At 40.3% G+C, this 22,637-nt stretch overlaps 2 protein-coding genes across 3 annotated transcripts; one reads left to right on the top strand and one right to left on the bottom strand.

The window, feature by feature from the left end:
• Nucleotides 1–429: 429 nt before the first annotated feature.
• mthfs (5,10-methenyltetrahydrofolate synthetase (5-formyltetrahydrofolate cyclo-ligase)) lies at nucleotides 430–8,830 on the bottom strand. Its single transcript, XM_035418793.1, has 3 exons — nucleotides 8,461–8,830; nucleotides 6,528–6,789; nucleotides 430–1,223 (listed from the first exon to the last, which is right to left on the bottom strand). The coding sequence occupies exons 1-3, from the start codon at nucleotides 8,569–8,571 to the stop codon at nucleotides 1,000–1,002; spliced, it is 597 nt and encodes a 198-aa protein (XP_035274684.1). The 5' UTR covers nucleotides 8,572–8,830; the 3' UTR covers nucleotides 430–999.
• A 1,150-nt stretch (nucleotides 8,831–9,980) lies between these two features.
• On the top strand, nucleotides 9,981–22,416 carry zfand6 (zinc finger, AN1-type domain 6). Of its 2 annotated transcripts, none has more exons than XM_035418790.1 (6): nucleotides 9,981–10,137; nucleotides 17,039–17,196; nucleotides 18,038–18,152; nucleotides 19,105–19,208; nucleotides 21,203–21,319; nucleotides 21,492–22,416. In XM_035418790.1, exons 2-6 carry the CDS (start codon nucleotides 17,046–17,048, stop codon nucleotides 21,638–21,640), a joined length of 636 nt encoding a protein of 211 aa, XP_035274681.1. In that variant the 5' UTR covers nucleotides 9,981–10,137; nucleotides 17,039–17,045; the 3' UTR covers nucleotides 21,641–22,416. The 2 variants fall into 2 exon arrangements, with proteins under 2 accessions (XP_035274681.1, XP_035274682.1); XM_035418791.1 differs by lacking the exon at nucleotides 9,981–10,137 and adding an exon at nucleotides 10,303–10,598.
• The last annotated feature ends 221 nt before the right edge of the window (nucleotides 22,417–22,637 follow it).

The raw sequence follows: 22,637 nt of genomic DNA, 5'->3' as shown, positions 1-22,637 counted from the left end.
TTTTTGCCCTGCTAATGTGGCCTTTTAGTCTTTGAATTGCATCCACTTTCCAATTCTCTGCTGGGAAGAGAACCCAGGAAAGACAGGGCTCTAAAGGACATTACAACCAAGCAATTAAGGACGTCTGCGCACAGGTAAGGAATCCATCTTGCAGTGAGGACGACAAATTGACTGAGGTAAACATTGTGCCTCATCAGCTACCGTGGCCCCTCAGACGCGGAGCCTGCCTGACACGCTATCCATCAGTAAGCCGCGGCGCGCGCAACGCCGCCGTTCTAATCTGCCCGCCGTTCGTCAATGTTCCCCCTTCACCGTAACGTGGCGACAGCGTTGTTCCTTCCTTTGGAGAAAACAGACCGGGTCAAGAGACCAGAGAGGCTGTCACTGTCCTGTGGTAACAATAAACAAGGGAACACACACAAAGCATTCTTTCATTGTCACATCAGAAAAGGCTTTTCTTCTCGCCTGTTTATTTTTTCAGGTTTTAATTCCATTCACTGTGGGTGCATTAGCACGTTGGATAATATAACACAGAAATTAAATAATTGGTATACTACACAGAGGAACATCATGCAGTATCATTGACAAAGAAAGAATTCCATTCATTTACAAATTTTCACAGGACTGAGAGAATCAGCAGTGAAACACACTTCTCTGGTATCGCAGTGCTAGCCAGACCTTACTTTAAACCGTCAGTAAATCCAGAGACCAGCATTTACACCGCAGCCAATACAAACAGTGTAACTTAATTTAAGACATTGTAAAGTTTTTGGATGCACGCACAATAAAGGTTGGGTAGTCTGGAAAAGCACAGAATGTACTGTATAATGCCATTACTGGCACCAGTTAATCAAAGTTGAATTGAATAATCTCTCAGACAAACACAGACAAAATAATGGCTGCCCGAGTCTTAAAAAGGCACTTGATGAAAAGGAACAGCCCTTTAACTGAGTACAGACCAATGAGTTAGAGAGCACAGCTGGCATCCCATTGATCTGTCTACATGCCCTCATACAGGACTTCATCGATGTGAATGTCGTTGCCCTCCACGGGAACCTCCTGGCAAATCTGCTCCTTGAAGGCCAGCCCGATAGTGTAGGGCTTGCCTTTGGAATGGTTCATGCACCGCTGCAGGTAGGTGTCGTAGAAGCCCTTGCCGCGACCCAGCCGATGCCCATTTTTGTCGAACCCCAGTCCAGGCATCAGGATCAGCTCGAGCCCCCCTGCTCAGGATCAACAAACAGGAATGACACAGGGAGTGACTCAAGGGGCTCGACTTGCCAGGCTCATAATATGCCTACCAGGGCCTGAGCGTCTAGAGTCAGGACTACTCAAGGAAAGTCCAGAAGGATTGAACGTGTTCCCTCTATTCCAAAACTGCCAAAAGAAAAAAAAAAACACATGCACATGTGTTTGAAGCAGGTTAGATTAGCATATAAAGACTACTTGGTCACAGTTCTCAAAAGCATTAATAAAGGGATGACATCAGCGATTCTGCTGCTTTGGACTTCAGTTGACCTGCGCAAGCTCTCATTTACCTGACCACCAAATTGAGACAGAAATTCTAAAACATAAATATGAAACTCCCCCTGGTGGTTATTTATACCAGATCTGTCATTTTGTTACACAAAGTTCCAGATGAATTTACAGTCCAGCAAGGCAGCACCTGACTTAACTATAAGAGATTGGATGTACCCATTTAAATACTGAGAAATAGCCTTTCAAACTACATTACTGAATAAAATTTATCAACAAAATGCTGAAAATGAATTTCACTTCAATTCTTAATTACCTGTATGTGATATATAGTCACACCTTGCACAAGCTGAGTTTGTGAGCACAGGTCAATTCTTGAATAAAGCCAGTACCACAAAACACTTCCCGCTGGACTCATTTAAACACAGTCAGTTTCTTAGAGCACAGGTCTCCCACTCAGGCCAGCAACTGCCCAGTCTGTGACATCACAATAAATCACTTGTTCCCCAGAGAGTTGGGCTGCTTGTCAGTTGCTGACAAGCTACTTGCATAAGAGAGCCAAGGTGACTGACGTTTCAATGGCATCCAGGTGATCTGTTTAGATTCATCTCTGAATTAGAGCGTGCTGCTTTTCTGTTCACACACACTGCATACTTACCTTTAAGTGTATAAGGGTTGTCAACACAAATTAGCGTATAGGGCGTGCGGTCTCAACCTCTCTTATTGTGAGACCACTTTATTATTTCAAATTAAATATGTAAATACTAATAGTTATTTTATGTAAACTTATAAAATGAGTGGTTGAAAAACAATTCTCACAGAAATATCTCAACTGCACCAGCGAAAATACACTGAGACTAAAAAAAAACATACAGTCAAACCTAAATTCTATTGACAGTATTGTTTTCTCCTGACAGTAACTAAATATGCATTGCATTATATAATAAATGCTACAGCAAATCAAATCAGTCGATTTCTATTAGTGTTAAAACAGACTTAGCATTACCCTGTCACACTGCAAGTTTGCTGGCTGACATTACAGTTTGATGGAAAAGGTGACCAGGAACTGTGCAAAAAGCTAATCTAAGCATATAATTGATGCTTATATAACAAGACAACTTCATGTTTGTAATAAGCCTGTCCTTATTTGAACCTCTCCATCTTCACACAAGAGCACCAAACAGCACTCACCCTTCGTTATCTTTAACATGCACGTTTTCAAAAGGACCTATGTTGCATAACCTGTCATTTGAGTGGCACACAAGAATGGCACAGGAGTATGGAAAATCTGAATATCTTGCACACCTACCGCCTAGAAATTCATAATGAGGATCTGCTCCAGCTACTGTAAGTGGCATCTAATTTCTACCAGTGTTTTAATACTGAAATACGATTTCACCCAGTTATGCATCTCTATAATGCAACTGATTTTATTAAACAAAATCACATCCAGAACTCTGGAAATTGATCCTTTAAATTGAGAATCATTCAAAAGTGTGGGTGCAATATTCAGTAAAACTGGATTCCATGGCAAACCAGTTTTAAGTATATTGTTGATCCTATTGCCCCCTTGTTCTTTTCCCTCTTAATTCTCTCTCTCTCTCTCTCTCCCTCCCTCAAATGACATTGCCTATATTCCTCCCTTAACTGTTCTTTTCTCCCTAAATTCTGACTGCTCTCTTTCTCTCTCAAATGAGTGCCTATATTCCTCCCTTAACTGTTCTTTTCTCCCTAAATTCTGACTGCTCTCTTTCTCTCTCAAATGATATTATCTATATTCCTCCCTTAACTGTTCTTTTCTCCCTAAATTCTGACTGCTCTCTTTCTCTCTCAAATGATATTGCCAATAGTCCTCCCTTAACTGTTCTTTCTCCCTTAATTCTGACTGTTCTCTCTCGCTCTCAAATGACATTGCCTATATTCCTCCCTTAACTGTTCTTTTCTCCCCAAATTCTGACTGCTCCCTCCCTCCCTCTCTCTCTCCCTCCCTCCCTCTCTCTCTCTCTCGACATTGCCGATGTACCTCCCTTAACTTCCGTGTTCTCCATTCCCCCATGTATGTCTGTAGAAAAAACATGAAAATGCCTTGAAGCTTCCATTCAGTTCCCCCAGCAGGACAGCAGCACTTGCAGGTAACGCTTTATTGGTGTTCTCTCTTCCTCAGCATGTGGGAATTGGTCTCTGATGTGTACTTTAGAGTGTGACTTTCCCCACTGAAAAAGTTACAAAATCTATTTTCCCTAACACTAATCCTGCTCTATACCACTCCCTTTTGAGGCGAGCTGGATGTAGATAGATAATTACCGGTTTTTATCACAACTTGTTTTAAAAAAAAATACACTGACCAATTAACAGAACTCATTCATGCAGCTGAAACATCTCCACTTATTATAATACTATAGCTTGTGAAAATACCATAAGCAAACACCAACATGCTCTGTAATTAATTATTGCACTGCTCATGTAAGATGTGAATCTCTTATGATGTAGCTGATTTAGCTGGGGCTATGAATCTGCAAAATGCTACAAAGAAGGCAAAACCCAAGTGTTTGCTCCAGTGCTGATACAGTAATGTTCATACAGTAAGGTAAGGCATGACGTTATGTGTTCCTACACTGAAAATCAAGATGATTACTGTTGACCTTCAACGGTCCAGGATTTGTTATCGCAAAGCTATACGATGTTTCTCATTACATACCCTCATCACCAACACCCCCTAGCAGGCAATGAACAGCTCAGCATTTAGCAGCCCATTCATCCGTGTTACAGCCCTGTGTCCCCACAAAGCACTTGTGCCTCACATCACAAATCTCTCCTGACCTTTTCTGTCTCTACACAACCTACACGTCTGCTTTCGTTTCCTCCACAGCGACCCCTTCTCTATGAGCTGCTTAATGACCAATGCAGAAGAGGCCTGCGCATCCTCTGATGGACTGCAGGCCAGTGCGGCACGACCAGTTTCTGACAGCCAGCTTCTCTGAAGGCAGACTCAAAAAATGATTTCTAATGAAAGGACTAGGGTAGCTATGAACAAAGGAAGAGTCATCGGAGTGTAAACCTGATATAAAACAAAAATCCTTTTACTGGCTTTACTGGCTCAACAAGGTGCAAAACCACCATTTTCTGGAGAGGTGGCGCTAGGACACAGCACTAGTTGCAGTGGCTCATGCATCTGCATTCAAGCTCCAACCTTTCCCCCCAGCACTGTACATGTGAAAGAGTGAGTTTGACCTCATAGCTCTGCCAGTTTACATCTGTGAAAGACCGTCACCAAATAAACGTTATGTGCTGTAAAACTCATACCCACAGTGCATTCTGAATATATATTACATACAGGCCATATATTACTATTGTAAAATGAGGGGTTTTGTGGTTTTTACCAATGGTTTTTTTCCCATAAATGTGTCTTTGTTTTACCTTTTTTTGGCACCATTCCTCTCATTAATGTTCAGTTCAATTCAATTTTATTTGCATAGCACTTTTTACAGAGAACTGAAGCCTGTGCACATACCCTCAAACTTTGCCACAAAACAGCATATTGAAGTCTAGCTGTATGTTTGCCGCTAGATAATAGACTCTGAGGAAACTATCCAATACTTGGTCAACTCAGACCCAGCTTCTTTTGTGCGGAGTATCTGAATGACGATAAACATGCGTTTCCACACAGCTGGTGCTTTCACTCTCCACACAAACACTACAAAGAAATAACAACTGCTTTGTATCCTCTTGTGCTGCACTTTGAGCTTTTGAGTTTCTCCTTCTTTTATGAGCACACTAAGAATTCCCTCTCTACTGGTAATTTCCTTGCCTATGTCGCAGTTGCAGAAAGCCAACATAAATATTGAGCAAAGCGGACTGCAAGTCATCCTCGGGTGTTTGTTGCGTGTGAGCTTAGGACAAATAGACATTAATCATTCCATGTAACCTGAAAAAACTCTGACAAAAGTTGCTAATCTATTAATTTAAGAAGTTATGATTGACTGACATTTAAGTCAAATTCAAAGCAAAATTCATTTCTAAAAAGAGGGTGCGATTTTCAGCTGTAGTCCAAACTTTCATATATATCGAAAAAACTCTAACCTGAAATCTAAAAGAAAATGAATAAAAGAAAAGGAATGCCATGGGATTAGAAGAGACCTACTGCACCCTGCAGTCGATTGAGTTTTCATTATCTTCAGATAAACCCAAATAAAACAGCTGTGGCCAGCCTCAAACAGGTCTAGACATAGCCTGCCTCCAGATACCGCACTGCTTCTTTTATCCATTAAAGGTTAACAGAAAGTCCCTTTCAGGCCAGATAAAGGCCACCTGGAAGAATGGCATTGTCCTTCCTAAGCAAACCTTTTCTATGCCACTATCTGTCTGCCATTCACTGAGAGTTTTCAACATAACCAAAACATGATGTTCTGAAACAATACTGTAAAGACCACCTTTTGGAGACATGTAAAGGTCACAAATTCATAATATAATAAATCTCCACTGGTTGCTAGACAGATCTGCCCTCTTGTGGATTAAATTAATTCTGAGAGGACTACTTATGTACCATAATAAAAACAATCTGACTAGCAAATACCTCTCCATGAACATTTCTTTTATACCATGGGGAAAAAATGGATGAAATTTCAGAATATATTACTAATGATGGTTATTATCCCTTTGGGAAAATTCAATAGTCAAAATGAAATAAACATTTAACCATTTGCTCCCAAAGGACACAGTCAGCAAATGCCAAGGCATTAGTGGTGCTGGGATAGAGACACAGTGCCATCTAGAGGTAGTATTAAGAGACTTTATTTATTTCTGAAAGAAAGTAACATTTGCCGATATTTGGGCTCGGTTGTAATCTATCTGAAAAACACTTTATATTTAACTTTGCATAGCAAAAACAAATACAATGTGATATTCGCCGTTTCTAACACTGGTAACAAATTTTATATTTGCAGAAGTAGTACAGTGAGCTAACCCTTAACCCCTGCTAACCCTGACCACCTCCTGAGGGGTAGTGGTTTGGCCACAACTCGCTACCACTTTGAAACTGAATGCAGACTCACCCGAGGCCAGAGCATCCTCTCTCTCCTCCTCATCCCCGGGCTGGCGGATATTCCAGGAAGTGAGCGGCAGAGACCGTATGTCTTCGACCGAGGCCAACTTCAGCATGTCCATGTGACTGCTGTCGCTGAAGTACCTGGGGATGAAGCACTCTTTCCCCCTCTTGAATATGTCCTCGATGATGTCCTCGGTGCGCACCTCATCGTTCATGCTGAGGAAAACCGCTATTCTCCGACAGCACTCATATTTGGGATGCTTCAGTAGCTAATTAAAGGGCGAAAATAATTGCTTCAGTTTCAATTGTCAAAGCGATTTTTCTGAATAAATTAAGCTACTGGAACAAACAGTAATGCATTTCCTCAAGCTGATATCCAGAGTGCCCTCCAAAAGTATAATAACTGTAGAGCGAAATATGTTATTTTTTTCTACTGCTAAATACTTAAGGGATCTGGATTTGAGATCAAAAGATGAATATGAAACAAAAGCACAGACAATCAACTTTTATTTCACAGTATTTACATTCGTATACATTTTTACAATTTTACAGAAGCAGCAGCTTGGTGTCGAGTCCCCCCATTTTCAGCTGTGAAAACTTAAGTAAAACTTAAAAACTAAATCAAAGCAATAAAGTCAAATATTTGATTGCATAGCCCTTAAATGCAATAACTGCATCAAGACTATGACCCACTGACATTAACAAATGTGGGGTATCTTATTTGGAAATGCTTTTCCAAGCCTTCACTCCAGTTGCTTTCAGTTGATTTTTTTTCTGATTGTCTGTACGTTTGTCACATATTCATATTTTGATCTAAAATAAAAATGGCTAAAGTACAAAGCAAAAATAACCAATTTCACTCTACTGTTAACATACAGTTGATGGGTACTGTATGTTCCTGTACAGTACATCCCCTAATATTTCCCCTATAAAGTCAGTGGTGGTGAAAGTACCATGATGTAAATGTAAAATGATCATAACCCATATAGAAGGTAAAGAAAGGTACAGTTTCTACTATTTATTGGTTTGATAAACTCCAGTATGTATAGCCACAGTATGGATTGCACTCATGCATGCATTCTGCCCTAATAGAACTTTTTCTTCATGTGCAAGCTGCATACAGTAACACAGCAATACATGCAGTGTAACATAATACCTTAAATAGAGTAATGAATTAAAATAGATTGTACATTGTAAACACTGATAAATTGACTTGACTCCAAAAAGAGAATACCGGTTTCCTTCGAAAAGTACTTATTTGGGTCTAAGAAGAACTACTAAAACAATACATTGCTGACACTTTTCATTAGTAACTGAAAAGAAACTAATTGATTTTTATATCAATAATTATTTCGCCGATATTGTAAATTTCACGATGCAGCCTACAGTTCTCCCATTACGTGGATTTCTAATGGCGCGTTTAACTTTTATCTGCATCTATCACTTGAGGGCACTGCAACCCAGAATATACGGCTGGGGCACTAATTCGAAGAATCAGTGGACCTAGGTAGGGTACAAAAGGTAGTTAACTAGAACTACCCAGTTCGACTGTTTGCAGTAAGCTACCTGTGCATTCTGCCAATAAAGCAACTGCTTTATCACCTGAAATTCAAATGAATTAATACTCAACAGTAGATGCGCTGGAATCATAAATCGCTGTCGAACTGTGCCTAACATTTAACTGTCATAGACGTAGTATAGCCTATATTTCGTTAAAAGCAACCCAATATATGTCAGGCCCATGTACGCCCCGTAGTCGCACTTTAATACTGTAGCTAGTTGTAGATACCAATTATCGACTCATTTAAATAGCAATTTACAAGTCTGTATAGCCAAATGTATCGTATGCTTTTCATAGGCTCAAAAAATTGCGACCAAGCCATAAGGTTACAATCTTTCCGTGTTTCAGATCGTCTATTCCGGTTCTTGTTTCAAGCTACCTTTTGTGTAACGATACGAGACTGCCGAAGTTTCTCCTCGTTTCCAAGCGCTCCAACTCGTTTCTTTATTTCTTTTCTCAAAGCTTGCTTTGCTGCACGCAAGGCGGCCATACTGGTGTTGAGCTGACTTCAGTCTCGTGGTCCTCACTTACCAACTGTATGCTAGGCGTAATATAGGCTACGTAACTGCAACGTTGCACTGAGCGTGCTGCAAAAATATGAGCCTTGCCTTGGACGAATTAAATATCAACGTTTCGCAACTCAGAGTTAATGATTTAACTATTTATCAACGGCGTTGCTCTGTTATAATAGCGGCTATTTGTTAGTTTTCTTTATGTTGGCTACTGGAGCCTAATCTGATAGGCTAGCACTGTCCTACTTTGTATGATGCTGCAAGCTTTTGCAGAAAGCTGACACTGGCCGTCAAATGCACGGGCAAACACGTGTAATTGAATCACACTAACACTCATGTGGGCTATGGAGTTTAAAAAAATATACACAATGTAAATATTAGTTTTATAGAATCCCGCGCAAACAGTTAATAAACAGTGATATAATCCGTGCATTGTGGCTGCTTATAGGCAGGCCTATTACGATTACTGTAATTTATCGTAGTAGCATGGATTTGCTCTCCGCGTATTTAGATTATTCAGAGTTGAAATAGGTCTAGTTTATAGCCAACATTTTAATGACGTCTCGTGCACCCTACGTGATCCACCATTTCTTCTCATTTTGAATGCAAAAAAGGTAACGTACTTCAAGTACCTCTGAAACTCTAGAACATCTACAGTGTTGAAACTTTCCCGATGGTATTAATTAAACTGCAAATAGAAAGTAATAGGCCTACTTTCAGAAAGTAGGAAAATTTCAGGGTTTTAGAGTTTTATATAACGTGCACGGAAGCGTTTTTATTCTTGGCTATAGACTCTTTTGCCATATAGACACAGCCCACACGGAAGCTATACGTAACTATGAGGCGTTTATAACTTTTCAAAGATCAAAATAGGGTATTAAGCTAAGGCCCTTTTGTATTAAACCTTTTTAATTTAGCGAACACGCATACGGCCTAGTTAATGTAGCGAAATCAATTGCCCTGAAAGACCTGGGAGTGTCGGGAAAGTTCGCTGACTGTGTTTTCTAACCAATGTGCTGTTAGCTGAAGTTTACTTTGCCGAAGGGCTTGCATGTCAACATCTAACTGGTTATGTCATGGGTTAAAAAGTAGTTTTGGGAAGTTTGTAAAATACTTCATATTAAGACAAAAGATTAGATTCTCGTTACTTGAAATATGGCTAGCTAACAAACAATATAACGTTACATTGACTAAGTTTTTCTGTTGAATGAAAAATATGTTATTAAATAGCAGAATAAACATAGCCTAACGTTACACTACTGTACCTTTAAAACTTGTAACAAAGGACGTTCTGAATGTATCTTTCCTCAACCTATCTTTGGAAGAATATGAGGTTATCAAGGTGATCGACATTATGTTTGTTCAATGGTAAGAGACATGGGTGTGGTATACGCCATGAACAGCCAATAGAAATTAAGCAAACGTTAACTCCGTACTGACACAACATATTTTGTGTATGTTGTTCAGTTGAATTTGATAGCTACAAACAACCTAGTGAGAAGAAGAGAGGAGACGAAAGGGGGAATCTTGGGACGAATTTGTCGGTATGTTTCAAATAAAGTAGTATGTATGTAGCTGTAGTTTATAACAAAATAGGAATAATTCGTTTTCTACTACCAAATACGACTAATTTATTTCGATTAATTTGGCTGCCACTGGGTTTAAATATGCAGACAGCAGAACAAAAGGGCAGTTGAGGCAGGAAATAATGGGATGTTTAGGGATTTAGCTTGCTAGCTGGCTAATATAGCCATGGTAGCTAACATTAGCTTACATTCTTGCTATTCAGGTAACGTTAGATATCTGACTTATATCAGCTACTAATTTGGCAAGGAGTTGTCTATTATAATTGTTACATTTAACGTCAAGTTATTCAAAGGAATTGTAAGTGCAGCTAGAATAGCTATTTATTACGAGAGTGTACTATCTTGGTAACTTAATTAAAGGTCAGACTCTTCACAGAAACTGGTCTTTGCTGATTTGCGAGCTGGCTAAGCAGTTCCAGGTAGGTATTAGATATCGATAACTGCCTTGCTAGCTATCTAAACTATACTGGGTATGGTTATTTTGCCAACTAAGCCAATTTATTTGGTAAAATTTGGCACTAACGTTGGATGTGTGGAACTAGCAAGTATGCTCCAGTTAGTTAGCCAGCTATTTAATCTTCCGAATGTAGCCTATGCAAATTAGCTGTAGCTACTAGCTACTAACCATGTAGCTAATGTTAGCGAATTGGCTAATTTACACGGTAATTTAGCGTTGGTCGCACTGCTTAGCCAAGTCAGTGATGCATGAACGTTAGTTTAACTCGCTCTAATGAAGAAAGTATTCTGAATTTATTGTTAGATCTAGCTGTTAAATTCCTTACGATTAGCTATGAACTGAAAATAACAATTTGACAGTATTGCTATAAGTGAATTTTGAAAGCTGACTTGTAACATAATGTTAGACCAACTCAGTCCTTAACCTGGTGGAAACGGAATTGTTTGGGTCATCCATTTTCCAAAGCCGCCTGTTTTAGCTCGGAAAACGAAGCTAGGCAAGGTGGTAAATTATTATACTAGCTAATGTTAACGTTAGTGTACTGCTTCATGTTAGTAGTACTAAATTAGAAGTACTGTGACTCGAATACAAAATTAGGAGATGTAACTAAAACGGAAGCAGACGTTAGTAGAAGACGCTAGGTAATTTGCGAGCTAGCTATCATGGATGTCTGACTTCTAAACTTAGGAATTTTCCTGCTGTGTGATTCCAACGTTACAAACAAACCAATGTCAATATTAGCTGGGTAACTTAGTATACCACGATTATATACTAAGTTAACCAGCTAATAATAATATTGGGGAAATCCTGTATCTCATACTCGTGGGTTGACATCATGCAGGTCAGGGGAGGGAGCCTCAATTATTAGCTATTGCATTTCACTTAAATAAGCTTGACAAGGATTTAGGACTTGTATCTTAGATCTGTTGACTGTAACGTTTTTCTTAAAACAAACAAACAAACAAAAAAAACTAGTCTAAAAAGATCAGTCTAGTCTGACATGTAAAATTCACTTTTTATTTGCCCATACAATGAAGCCTAGAGTGGCCGATGCTCAGTTTTGGCACCACTGAACGTGTTTGACATGTGATCAGTGTGGGCATGTATCCAAATGATGAGTTAATTGCTGGAATTATAGCTGATAATTTATGTTCAATGTAGTCAACAAAGTAAATCTTTTTTTTTTTTTCCAGAGTACTTTATCTAGCTAATTTGCCTAGATTACAGTAGATCTACGATGCTGGTGGAATTGCTCGTGACAACAACCGGCTTTACCACATTGGTTAATATAATTTAATCCCAAATTTTTTTGCGCACCAGCCAAATGATACCCTGAATGATACCATAATCATGCATTGTGACTATAGAAGTGGAAAAGTTGTATTCATTAAGACTTAAGAAAGTGAAGCTTAAGTTTGTCATTTTCCTGACATAGCTATTGAATGTGTTAACTAATCACATTTATAATTTTAGAAAATTAATCTATTCAGTTTTTACTCCTTTAAATGTATCAATAAATAAAACTGATTGAAGGATGAAGTATGTTTGGAACATTGTTTTCTGTACAAATGGTACAGATAGAGATATGTATCATCCAGTATACCACAAAAAAAAATGGCCTGGGCTACCAGATTCGGAGGCTCGGTGGTCCTCATGGAGTTTTTATTTTTGAGATCCACCTCTGCTAGGCTGTAATGTAATTGACGGTATTTGTAAACATCCCTTTGATCTGTTGAGCATGTTGGCCCCCTTTTTTCTGTGCGCCAGCAATGAATTGCAGTATAGTCTTCAGAAAAGTACACAGACCCTACACTTATTCAACCAGAGAGCCCCTGAGGATGTCTGATTGAATGTCCACCATTTCCCTGTATGTCAGTGATGACAATTCAGAATATGATACTAGCCATGTGATTCGCTGTTGAACCAACATGGGGGTCAATGTTAATCAATTTTAAACATCAACTGGAGCCATTTTTGCTTTCATCTATACAACATCCGCAGATGTGTGATTCGCTGTTGATTCGCTGTGTGATTCGCTGTCGCTGTTGAACCAACATGGGGGTCAATGTTAATCAATTTTAAACATCAACTGGAGCCATTTTTGCTTTCATCTATACAACATCCGCAGAATCCGCCCCTTTCTCACCACCTACTCAACCCAGCTCCTGGTCCAAGCAATGGTTCTATCCCGCCTGGACTACTGCAACTCTCTTCTGGCTGGACTACCGGCATCTGCCACCAGACCCCTGCAGCTCATTCAGAATGCTGCGGCTCGTCTGGTCTTCAACCTCCCCAGACACTCCCACGTAACTCCCCTGCTCACTACCCTCCACTGGCTGCCTGTTATAGCTCGCATCAAATTCAAAACATTGGTTCTAGCACACCAGGCAGTCAAGGGATCAGCCCCAGCATACCTTCAAAAGATATTCAAACCCTACATGCCAGCCAGATCCCTCCGTTCTGCTACCTCAGGACGCCTAGCACCTCCCCCTCTTCGCACCTGCACTTCCAGAACACGTCTCCTCTCTGTTCTGGCCCCACGATGGTGGAATGACCTCCCTGTGGAGGTCAGAACAGCTGAGACTGTGACCCATTTCAAACGACGACTGAAGACCCACCTCTTCAGGCTGCACCTCTCCCCATCCCTTCCCCCCCTGTAAATGACTAAACTTAGGGTTGTAACTAGGCAGCTGTTTAATAGGTGACTTAGTTGATGCGCCAGTCTTAACGACTATTTGTATTTTTATTTATTTTTATTTTTCCATAGATTGCGTTGTTGCCGTTCTCGTTGTTAGTGTTAATCAGTTTAACCACCAGGGTCCAGGTTGAACTATGCGGTTGTTCCCTGTACTTGGACCGGTACTTCTCTCTAGGGGTTTCGTCATACTTGTTCCTGGTTATGGTTATACACTTTGTTGTACGTCGCTCTGGATAAGAGCGTCTGCCAAATGCCTGTAATGTAATGTAATGTAATGTCATAATAGAAAAGGCCATGCTAATCATTCTGCATTTAATCTGTGAATACTGCAGTGTGCAGATTGAGGGAGGGGAGGTGGGTGGTTGGTAGGCCCATATGAAATGGCCACAGATTTGGAGAACCAAATGGAACAGGCCTGGACTTAAAAGCTGTGGTCCTGGAGTAAGAGCATTTAGAAGCAGCCTTGAGACGGTGGAAGAGCTTATACCAGCACAGCCCATACAAGCCCAGCTGTGTGTACAGCCTGTTACTGAACACTGTCAGTTCCAGTCCCAGTTGGAACAAGCGGTAGCGAGCTGGTTTTTTGCTCAGTTTGTGAATTATAATGAGTGTCCCCTTCGTATTATGGATGGAATTCAAGTTGTATTTTTCCGTCTCAAATTGGTGACATCAATGTCACAGTACGTTCTGTTCAACTTGAAAATGTGCAAATGTCTTTCCAGTTCCTGAAGATTGTAATTATGTGCTGTATGTTTTATACTACTTTTAAAAAATGATTTTTTTTCTTTTTTCTTTTTTTTTTTTTAAGTAAACATTCGTCAGGGTACTTCGTACAGTGCTCTGCTTCCTTTGTCGATCCCAAATGTTAGATTCCTGCTCAGAATTAATTTAGTGCATTATTTGTTTCTAAATCCATATCTCAAGAACATGACTAGAATTTGAGTCCCTCCAATTGGTGCCTCCAAACATCACATTTGCTGTAGTAATCACATTCTGAAGACAAGATCACTCTTTTAAATTGACAGATCTAGTGAAGATGCAGCCCTGTGTCAGAAGTGGCTTTGCTGAATTTCAGTTGACACGTCGATTTAACATTAGAGAATCTTTATTAAATGTCCCTCCACTCAAGCCATGGAACATGATTGCTTCTCCAGTGTTAATAAAGAAGGTGCATGCCATGTAATGGTCTTATTGATGTATTCTCATTAAATATAGCCTGTAAATCAACTCTATAATCTCTCAGGGAATGGCAGTTATCTTTGGTGCGGTTGAGTGGAATCCGATTCATGTTAAGAATATATATCAGCTTGGCCTAACTCTTGTGTCGCTACTACATTAGTAAAATTTCATAGCGGGTATGTCTTTGAAAATGGTCAAGAGTAGTAGTAGGCCCTTTCAACCAGGGGAAGGTGGTAGTGTTCTTGACATGGTGTGCTTTTCACTGTTTTTGTAATTGTGAACATGCAAAGTGTATCCTGATTTTCAGATGTTTCCAGTTTCCCTCATTGTCCTGCAGCTGTTGGCCTACGTTCTTTATTTCTGTTCGTTTCGGACCATGCTCCCAAACCAGGCTCCGTGTTGTTCTTGCATTTTCTGAGGTTTAAATCAACCCCAGACAATAGCTGGCCTTGTAGCATATCACATGACTGTCCTCACGTAGTCCACGCCTCGACAGCAGTGCCTCTCTGTCCCTGGAATGGACTTCATTTGAATCAAATAAAATGTGAATCCATGTCTGTAATTAGTCAGCCAGGCTACTGAATGCTCGAGGGGGCGAGGGGTGGCTCTCATATCTGTTACCCGTGTTGAGGTCTCAGCACAGAATGCCTATCCCAGCACCATTTGCTCTCTGTCCTACCTCTGGTTCCACACTTGGCAAGCCTTCTTGCACTTTGTTCACCGTGCAGTTGGGGGAAGCAGTTTTAACATAATTTAACACGCAGGCTCAGCTGTTGCTGCAAGCGTACCGTGATGTTTAGTGAATTGCAGCTGGCTGTAAGCATAAATTCCTGTCCCAGGGAAAGTGAAGCTCTGCCACGGTTCTCCAGGCTAGGCGAGGGAGGTGGGAGTCTCCATAGCAAAAGCCTGAGACCAACCTCTGCCCCTGACAGATCAGAGGGCCGTGCTGACATTCCGTGTACTGCCTCCTATCAGGGAAAGCAAAGCAGCTTGGCCACCTATAACTCAATAATGCGCATTTACGTTGCTACCCAACCTCCCCCCCCCCCACCCCCCTTAGGTTGCAGGCTGCAGCTGTTGTGAACTGTGACCAAAATGGAGTCAAGACCTATTCTGTCAAGAAAATTCTCCCATGGCTCACACAAAGCTTCCTTGCTACTTGAGGAGGTGAACGGAGTATTGGCTTACAGTGTTACAAGCAACCCTCCCGTTCTTTTAGAAGAATTCTTTGCAAATAGGTGTCCCTTGTTGTTAGTTGGCCATGTAAGATATGTGTAAGTTAACCCTGCTATCTCAGGAAAAAAACAGTGGCCATGCAGATATGTTGGAGGACGTCCCACTTGCCTCTTCCAAGTAACTAAACTACCATGGCAACAGAGATCAGTACATTAACAGATAAGCTGGCTGGCTTAAGCCACAGTGCATTATCTGAAATGGAGCTTGCCTTTGCCTGTGCAAGCCCTTATGAAAGGTGCAGCTGTTTGCGAGTGCTGTCCCTGCTTAAGTCCTAGTGACTATGCATGTGTGCGGACAGAGAACAAGCTACTGTATGAGTGCAGGCAACTGCTTAGTCAGCAGTTAGGCCTTTTCTGAAGGATCTTTGGTTTGAACTAATACCAGTGGTGGTGCATCTTGGATGAGTGTTTATGCATTTGTTTTTCACAGTCCTGTTGTAGTAGTTAGGGACATCAGTGACCGATTAGCCTTCTAATGCCATTAATAGCAGTGGTTTTTTAGATTCCATTGGCAGCCTAACTTTTCTCATTGCTTCTCAGAGAACTTTCAAGTGAGGTTCTTCCATTAAAATAAGTTGGAAGTCTACGTTTGATGTCACAGATTAACGGAAGTTTGTTTGGGTGTACCTTCTCTTAACTTTGAGTGAGTGGCAGGAATTCAGCTGCTGCTTCACACAGAGCATATTTTTAGTTTGTCGGGCCTGCAGGTGCTGTATTTGATTCACAGTAGAGTAGTGCTTTATTGGTGAGCTATTTTTGGCCAGGCATGATAATACTTGCTCCTTGTTAGGAGATGCTATGAGCTGGATTCAGTATTTCTCTTTACCTTTGATGGAACTAAATGCAGTTATTTTTGTTCACATATACTGTTGGTGATTCACTTGGTGATTGCTGTCTAAACTTTGTAAATTGAAAAATAAAAACTTCTATTTCATTTCACTTTATAGTTGAAGACAAATGGTTATTGAATCAAGACCAATGTGCATTTTTAAAATAGAAAACCCTCAACTGTGTTTCCTGGTTTTGAATATAATTTTAAGATTGTCTAATGAAATTGAAAAGCATTATTCAATGCCAAACAACGTCATTGTCTTTGTAGCATTTTGGTGCCAAAAACAGCTGGAAACCAACCTGCCCATATACTGTAGGACAAGCTGCCAATCAAAATTCTGTCCTCCTCATTCAGATCAAATCTAGCATGGCCATTTCACCATGGCCTATCCTAATTATTTGAAGTGGTCTTTATGGAGCGGATCCCATTAACTCTTGTTGTGTATTCTGTTTCCAAAGGAGGGAGATGGCTCAAGAGACAAACCAGGCCCAAGTGCCTCTGCTGTGTGTCACCGGGTGTGGCTTTTATGGGAACCCTCGGACCAACGGGATGTGTTCGGTCTGCTATAAAGACTTCTTACAGCGGCAGAACAACAGCGGCAGAGTCAGCCCGCCAGGTATATTTTGTGTGTAGACCATTCTGTCTATCATTCACATGGTTGTGCATCTGTAATGCATATGCAGTATTTTGTCAAATAAGAAAGTAATGTGCTTTCCTTTGTGTATGCAGTACTAAGATGGAGGAGTGTGTTTTTTGTTCTGGTTGAAAGTGCTCTGTACCGCCTACTGTTTTGCCTTTATTAAAGTTGTACTTTATGCTTTATAAGTAAACCAGGCTGCCAAGTGGCTCTTCCTGCTAAAGCACTCATTCTTAGTTCAGCTTCACTCATCCCCTTTCTGTAATGAAATCCTAATAGTTGCCAGACGGGGCGGCTCATAACTAACCATGGCAACGCCCAGGGAGTATGCGGGAGGCCGGAAGCGATTCCCTACCTCGTCACACCAGAGCAGCCCTTGGGTGCTCCAATGGCTGCAGTCTGGTTAAATAGTAGTACTGTTCTATAGTGTAATGACACAGCTAAGCTAATGTACCACAGAGAGCACATATTAGTCCACATTAATAGATGTGACTGTCATAAGATTATCGCTGTAAGGTAAGAGTACCCTATTTTTAAAAAAAGGCTCCTGTAAAGCGAGTAAGAGTCCGACCTCAGAGGGTCTGCTGTACAATCAGCCATTTCAAACTGGGGAAAAAAAAACTGGGATGTTTGTGGCCAGACGGGCATATGCCTCTATCATACTGGTGCTTCAGGCCCCTTTCGGTTTTTCATAATGGCAGACTGAGTTTGTCCTTGCAGGTCCCGCTGCCAAACGAACGCTTTGCGGCTCCAGTTCCTTCCGAGGGAGCGCTGTGTCCGTGCAGCTAACCTGAAGAGCGTGGTTCCTTTGTCATTGCAGTGTCCACCAGCGTCAGCAGTATAGGCGAGTCTCTGGCCTCGCAGTGCACAGAGACCAGCCTGGCTGAGGTCCTACCTGTGCTGCCCCAGGCCAGCACACCACTGGAACCGAGCAGGTACCCACCGCGTCCACAGATCTGTTAAGCTAAACACGCCCTCCCAGTAGAAATATAATTCAGTGTGTTGTTCCAAACATGCATTCTTTTGTAAATTCTCTCGCTGTTATATTCCCATGAAATGCATTTGATCATTCTGTATTCGGCTTGGTAACTATCAGTGGGGGCCTTATCATAGTTGTTTTCCCGGAACGTTTCTTTTATGCGGTGTCTTCTCTGCTGGAAATCGTGTCTAATTGTCCCAGATAAACCTCCTGAGGGGAATGCAAGGCTTTGGAGTTTTTTCTCAGAAGAGGAGCTGAAATGTCTGTCTTTTTATATTTCCCATATGCTAATGTTAAATCTTTGGGAAGCCTGCCTCAGAGGTTTTGTTTCATTACATAATATGTCAGGTATATTGTTTCCTTACAGTTGCAGGACATTGCCTACATACAATCTGTTATGTATGCATGTTTAGTGTGAATTCTACTCACAAATCCTAGTATGGATGTGTGAGTGAAGCTTTTGGCGTGTGAATAGTTGTGTAACTGTCTTTTGATCTCTTGGCTTGTCGTTTGGTTTAGTTTTTTGTAAACAGTTTCTTAATGGACTTCTTTAATAATATGTAATGGTTAATTTAATTGGAGAATTGGCTGTTGGTAAGCATATATTGATGTGTGGGGGAATAAAGTTTTGTTTAATGTACTCAAGGATATCACCAGGACTGCACCTGATACAGGGCTAGTTGCCTGTCTCTTTTTAAAGAAATCATGTTAATAAGTGCTGTGAAACCAAGTGAACTACTCGCTGTACTCTTGTGCAGATTTTATCTCCTTGGGCAAGCCTACCAAAAACTTAAAAAAGAAAAGCTCTTAAATGTATAGTAATCTGTGGAATTTGTGTTATGTAAAAAATACTCCATATGTGTATTACATTTGATTTATTGAAAGAGGGCCCTTTGAATTGCTTTTAGTGTTGCATCCAGCCGGGCACTCCTAACACAAGCTTCACGAACACATTCTGAAGAGGATGATTCGACGGGGGACAAAGTTGGGCTGAAAACAGAAGAATCGCAGGGTATGGTGTGTTTTTCTAATCAAAGCTCAGAACTGACGGCAATCTGTAGGGCGCTCAATTCTCCACCCGTATACGCGTCCCCACGAGGAGCCTGCTGTGGTTTGGGTCCCCACCATGGCTCTTTGTGTGCTGTGATCTCTTTTCTATAAGTAATGTTCTCTGCCTGGAAAAATACACAAGGAGGCCAGACTGTCTGCTTTCCATAATAAATAATCTTGTTTGCCTGTAGTTTAGGTGCTCAGAGACACTCCTCATGCATAAAGAAGCTGGCTGGGTCAACCATTCCTGTGCTGGAGGTTTCTTGTGCTCATATTAACATGGAAGCCCTGCTGTGATAATTTATAGCGTACAGCTGTTGGTTTTAAGATCAGTCAGGAATGTGGTCAGGGTGCTCATCAGTAAGATTTCTCTGTTCCTCTCTAGGCATAGGGTGGTAATGTGTAATGTGAATGTCATTCTCACCCGGCAGAAGTCCTATATGGGGCATGTCTGCTGAAAGGCAGAAAATAATTTTACATTTACAGTTTTAGACTCGTTATCGCTAGACTCCGGTATGGTTAAGAATATGGGACTGTAAGCATTTCAAGTCAAGAATTTTTATCTGAATGTACAGCAGCTGTAACCAAAGATCCTCAGAGGAGCTTTTCCATTAAGGAGCGAGTGTTCCCTTTGGTAGTGATTTATCAGAGTCTTAACTAGTTTAGTAACGATTGTATCACAAAATTATCAAAGGTTTGGCAAACTTGGTGATAATATCAAAGGAGCTTCAGACTTCCTTGAAATTAGTGAACATTTTCATTGAAAAGAAATGTGCAGGTAAGCATTCAGATAGTTGACCACAATGCCTTGTGGCTTAATTGCAGTGGGTCAGCTCCTCTTACTCAGTGACATCATCACCCTGCTGTGAGCTGACCTCCTTGCCACAATGCAATGAATGTCAGTAACAAATGTTGTTGTTAACGTACCTGCAGGCATTCATACCTTCGGTTCCCCACACTTTCCTCAATTTGACATCTTTTGGAGAGAAAAATCAACCTCCTCAGTAAAGAAGGTGTTTATTTACACACACACACACGGATGAATATCTTTATTCGATTGGTTTCTCTTTTTTTTCTTGAGGTTTACTTATTTCTGGTAGTACGCAACATTCAATTCTGCCCCCTTGTGGTGTCTTGCAGGGACAAGTAAGATCATTAATATTATAGCCTTTTATTTCACTGAGACTAAGTTACTGAGCCAAAGAGAGAATTTATTTAATTTGGAAGGCTGCAACAGATCATTATTTTGCTATATTTTTAGTAGTTCTCTTGTCTGCTTTACAGTATTAACAATCTGAACAACAGTCAGCTCATAGGAACTTTATTTTGTCCCCCAAAAATTCCAATACAACACATGCAGTGTAGTTGAAAGACATACAAAAATAGGACATATTAGGTTTCAGCCTATAGATGAACAAAAGAAAGTTCTGACTTGGTGTGTATGGTAAGTGCACACAGAGTAGCCAAGTTCTCATCCTCAGATTTCTGGAGTCATCTCCTATTTTTCTACACTTATTAGGTCAAGGCTGTTGGGGGAAGAAAAGATAAATAAATAAAAAAAACTGTTAAATGTAAAAATGTTTATTTTGTTTAGGAGGAAAATAAGACAACTGATGAAAAAAAACAGTGAAAAAATGGTTAGTAATTTAAGATTTCATACCTTGAAATGTTTTGATGTAGCGTATTCTTTCAGGAGGAAGATGTCCCTAGATGATAGAAGATTTCACTAGCCGTTGAACTTCATGAGTATTCATCAAGTGTATCGTACCCCTATAGATTAATGCATGACGTCAATGGAGGTGAAGTCAAAACTGAAAGGGAATCCGACCAATTCAAAATGGGAGACATCATAACCAATATTTGTTTCTCTGCTGTTTTCAGAACGCACTTCACAGTTCCCCAATCTTGTAAAGTCTTTCATTTGTAAAAATACATAGAAGTTGCTTCTCACTTCAGTTTCAGTGTCAGAAAACTCAGACCAGGCTCCTGATGGAGGACAGGACCAGTCTCCCGAGAAGCCCAAACCGAAGAAGAACCGCTGCTTCATGTGTCGAAAGAAAGTAGGCCTTACAGGTATGGGTCTTTGGGTTTCTTTTCCCCCCATTGTCCATATTATTTGCACTTTAGAAGAAGGTAAATAAGAAATTGAGAGAAATGAATGATTATATTGGGTAATTATAATTTGGGATGGAATTGTAGGGGGCTTTTCATGGGCTTGTTTCTTGACATCACACTCATGTTGCAGGGTTTGACTGCAGATGTGGAAATGTGTTCTGCGGCATCCATCGATACTCTGACATGCACAGCTGCACATTTGACTACAAGGCCGACGCAGCTGAGAAAATTAGGAAAGAAAACCCCGTAGTTGTTGGAGAAAAAATCCAGAAGATCTGAAATCCACCATTTTAAAGGATTTTTTTTATATATAAAAGGCTGCAATTTAGATTTTTTTCCCCTCAATCTTTTTCTTAAAATTAAGTTCTTTATGGGAATTCTAGGGAATATGCCCATCACAAATCCTTAATCTAAATCATGCATGCCACTTGGAAATGCATCTTTGACAATTATTTAGTGTTTTCTTTGCGATGATTTGAGTTTATATCAGAAATATGGATTGTGAATTTGAAAAGAGACTATATAGGTTTTATATAATTTTATGTCATTTAGTTTTTTCAATATACAGGGCCTTCATTATTATTAGGTGAGGTTGCTGGAGGGGGAGATTTTCTTTTGTCTGAAATTGCATGTTGTACCCTTGAAGTATTTTTCCCACCTTTGTACTGTATGTAGTTTCTTCTAATAATTGAATGTATGCTAAGGAATATTGCCGATTTGTTCCACATTTAACTGCAAAAAAAGTTTTTTTTTTTTTAACATTAGCATATTTGCTTATTTGCTTGGGAAATATTTTTGGTTAATGTTTTTGTCAGAATTTACTTTGGAGTGTGTGGTTTTGCTGCAAAAAAGTTGGGAGAGAATGTGTGTGTTTATGAATTAATAAAATTTATTTTTTCTTTTTGAGTTTGTTGGCACTTTGCTGCCTGTGTGAGAGCAAATTTGATTCCTTTATAACAGTGCACAAATGAAGTATGAACTGAGATAATCGTGTTGTATTTATGTGACTATTCACTGTCTTAACTTTGGTCTTAATAAAACTTAAGCCAGTTTTACTTTTTGTGTGGCACATTTCATACTAGAAACTATAAGGAATGTGGTTTTTTTGTGTTTGATCCTCTTTTTATCCTCATTTTTTAACGTGTGGAATTGTAGCTACATTTCAGAAGTTTTTCCGTCACATGGCTGGAACATTTTCTGCATTTGGACCCAGACAAGCTCATGCCTCGATCCACGTGTAGCCAGGTAGGCCTACTGCTGCAGTCTCATCAGTTGA

Source organism: Anguilla anguilla, chromosome 5 (assembly GCF_013347855.1).
Source record: "Anguilla anguilla isolate fAngAng1 chromosome 5, fAngAng1.pri, whole genome shotgun sequence".
Classification (NCBI taxonomy): domain Eukaryota; kingdom Metazoa; phylum Chordata; class Actinopteri; order Anguilliformes; family Anguillidae; genus Anguilla; species Anguilla anguilla.
This window is presented reverse-complemented; position numbering and strand designations above follow the sequence as displayed.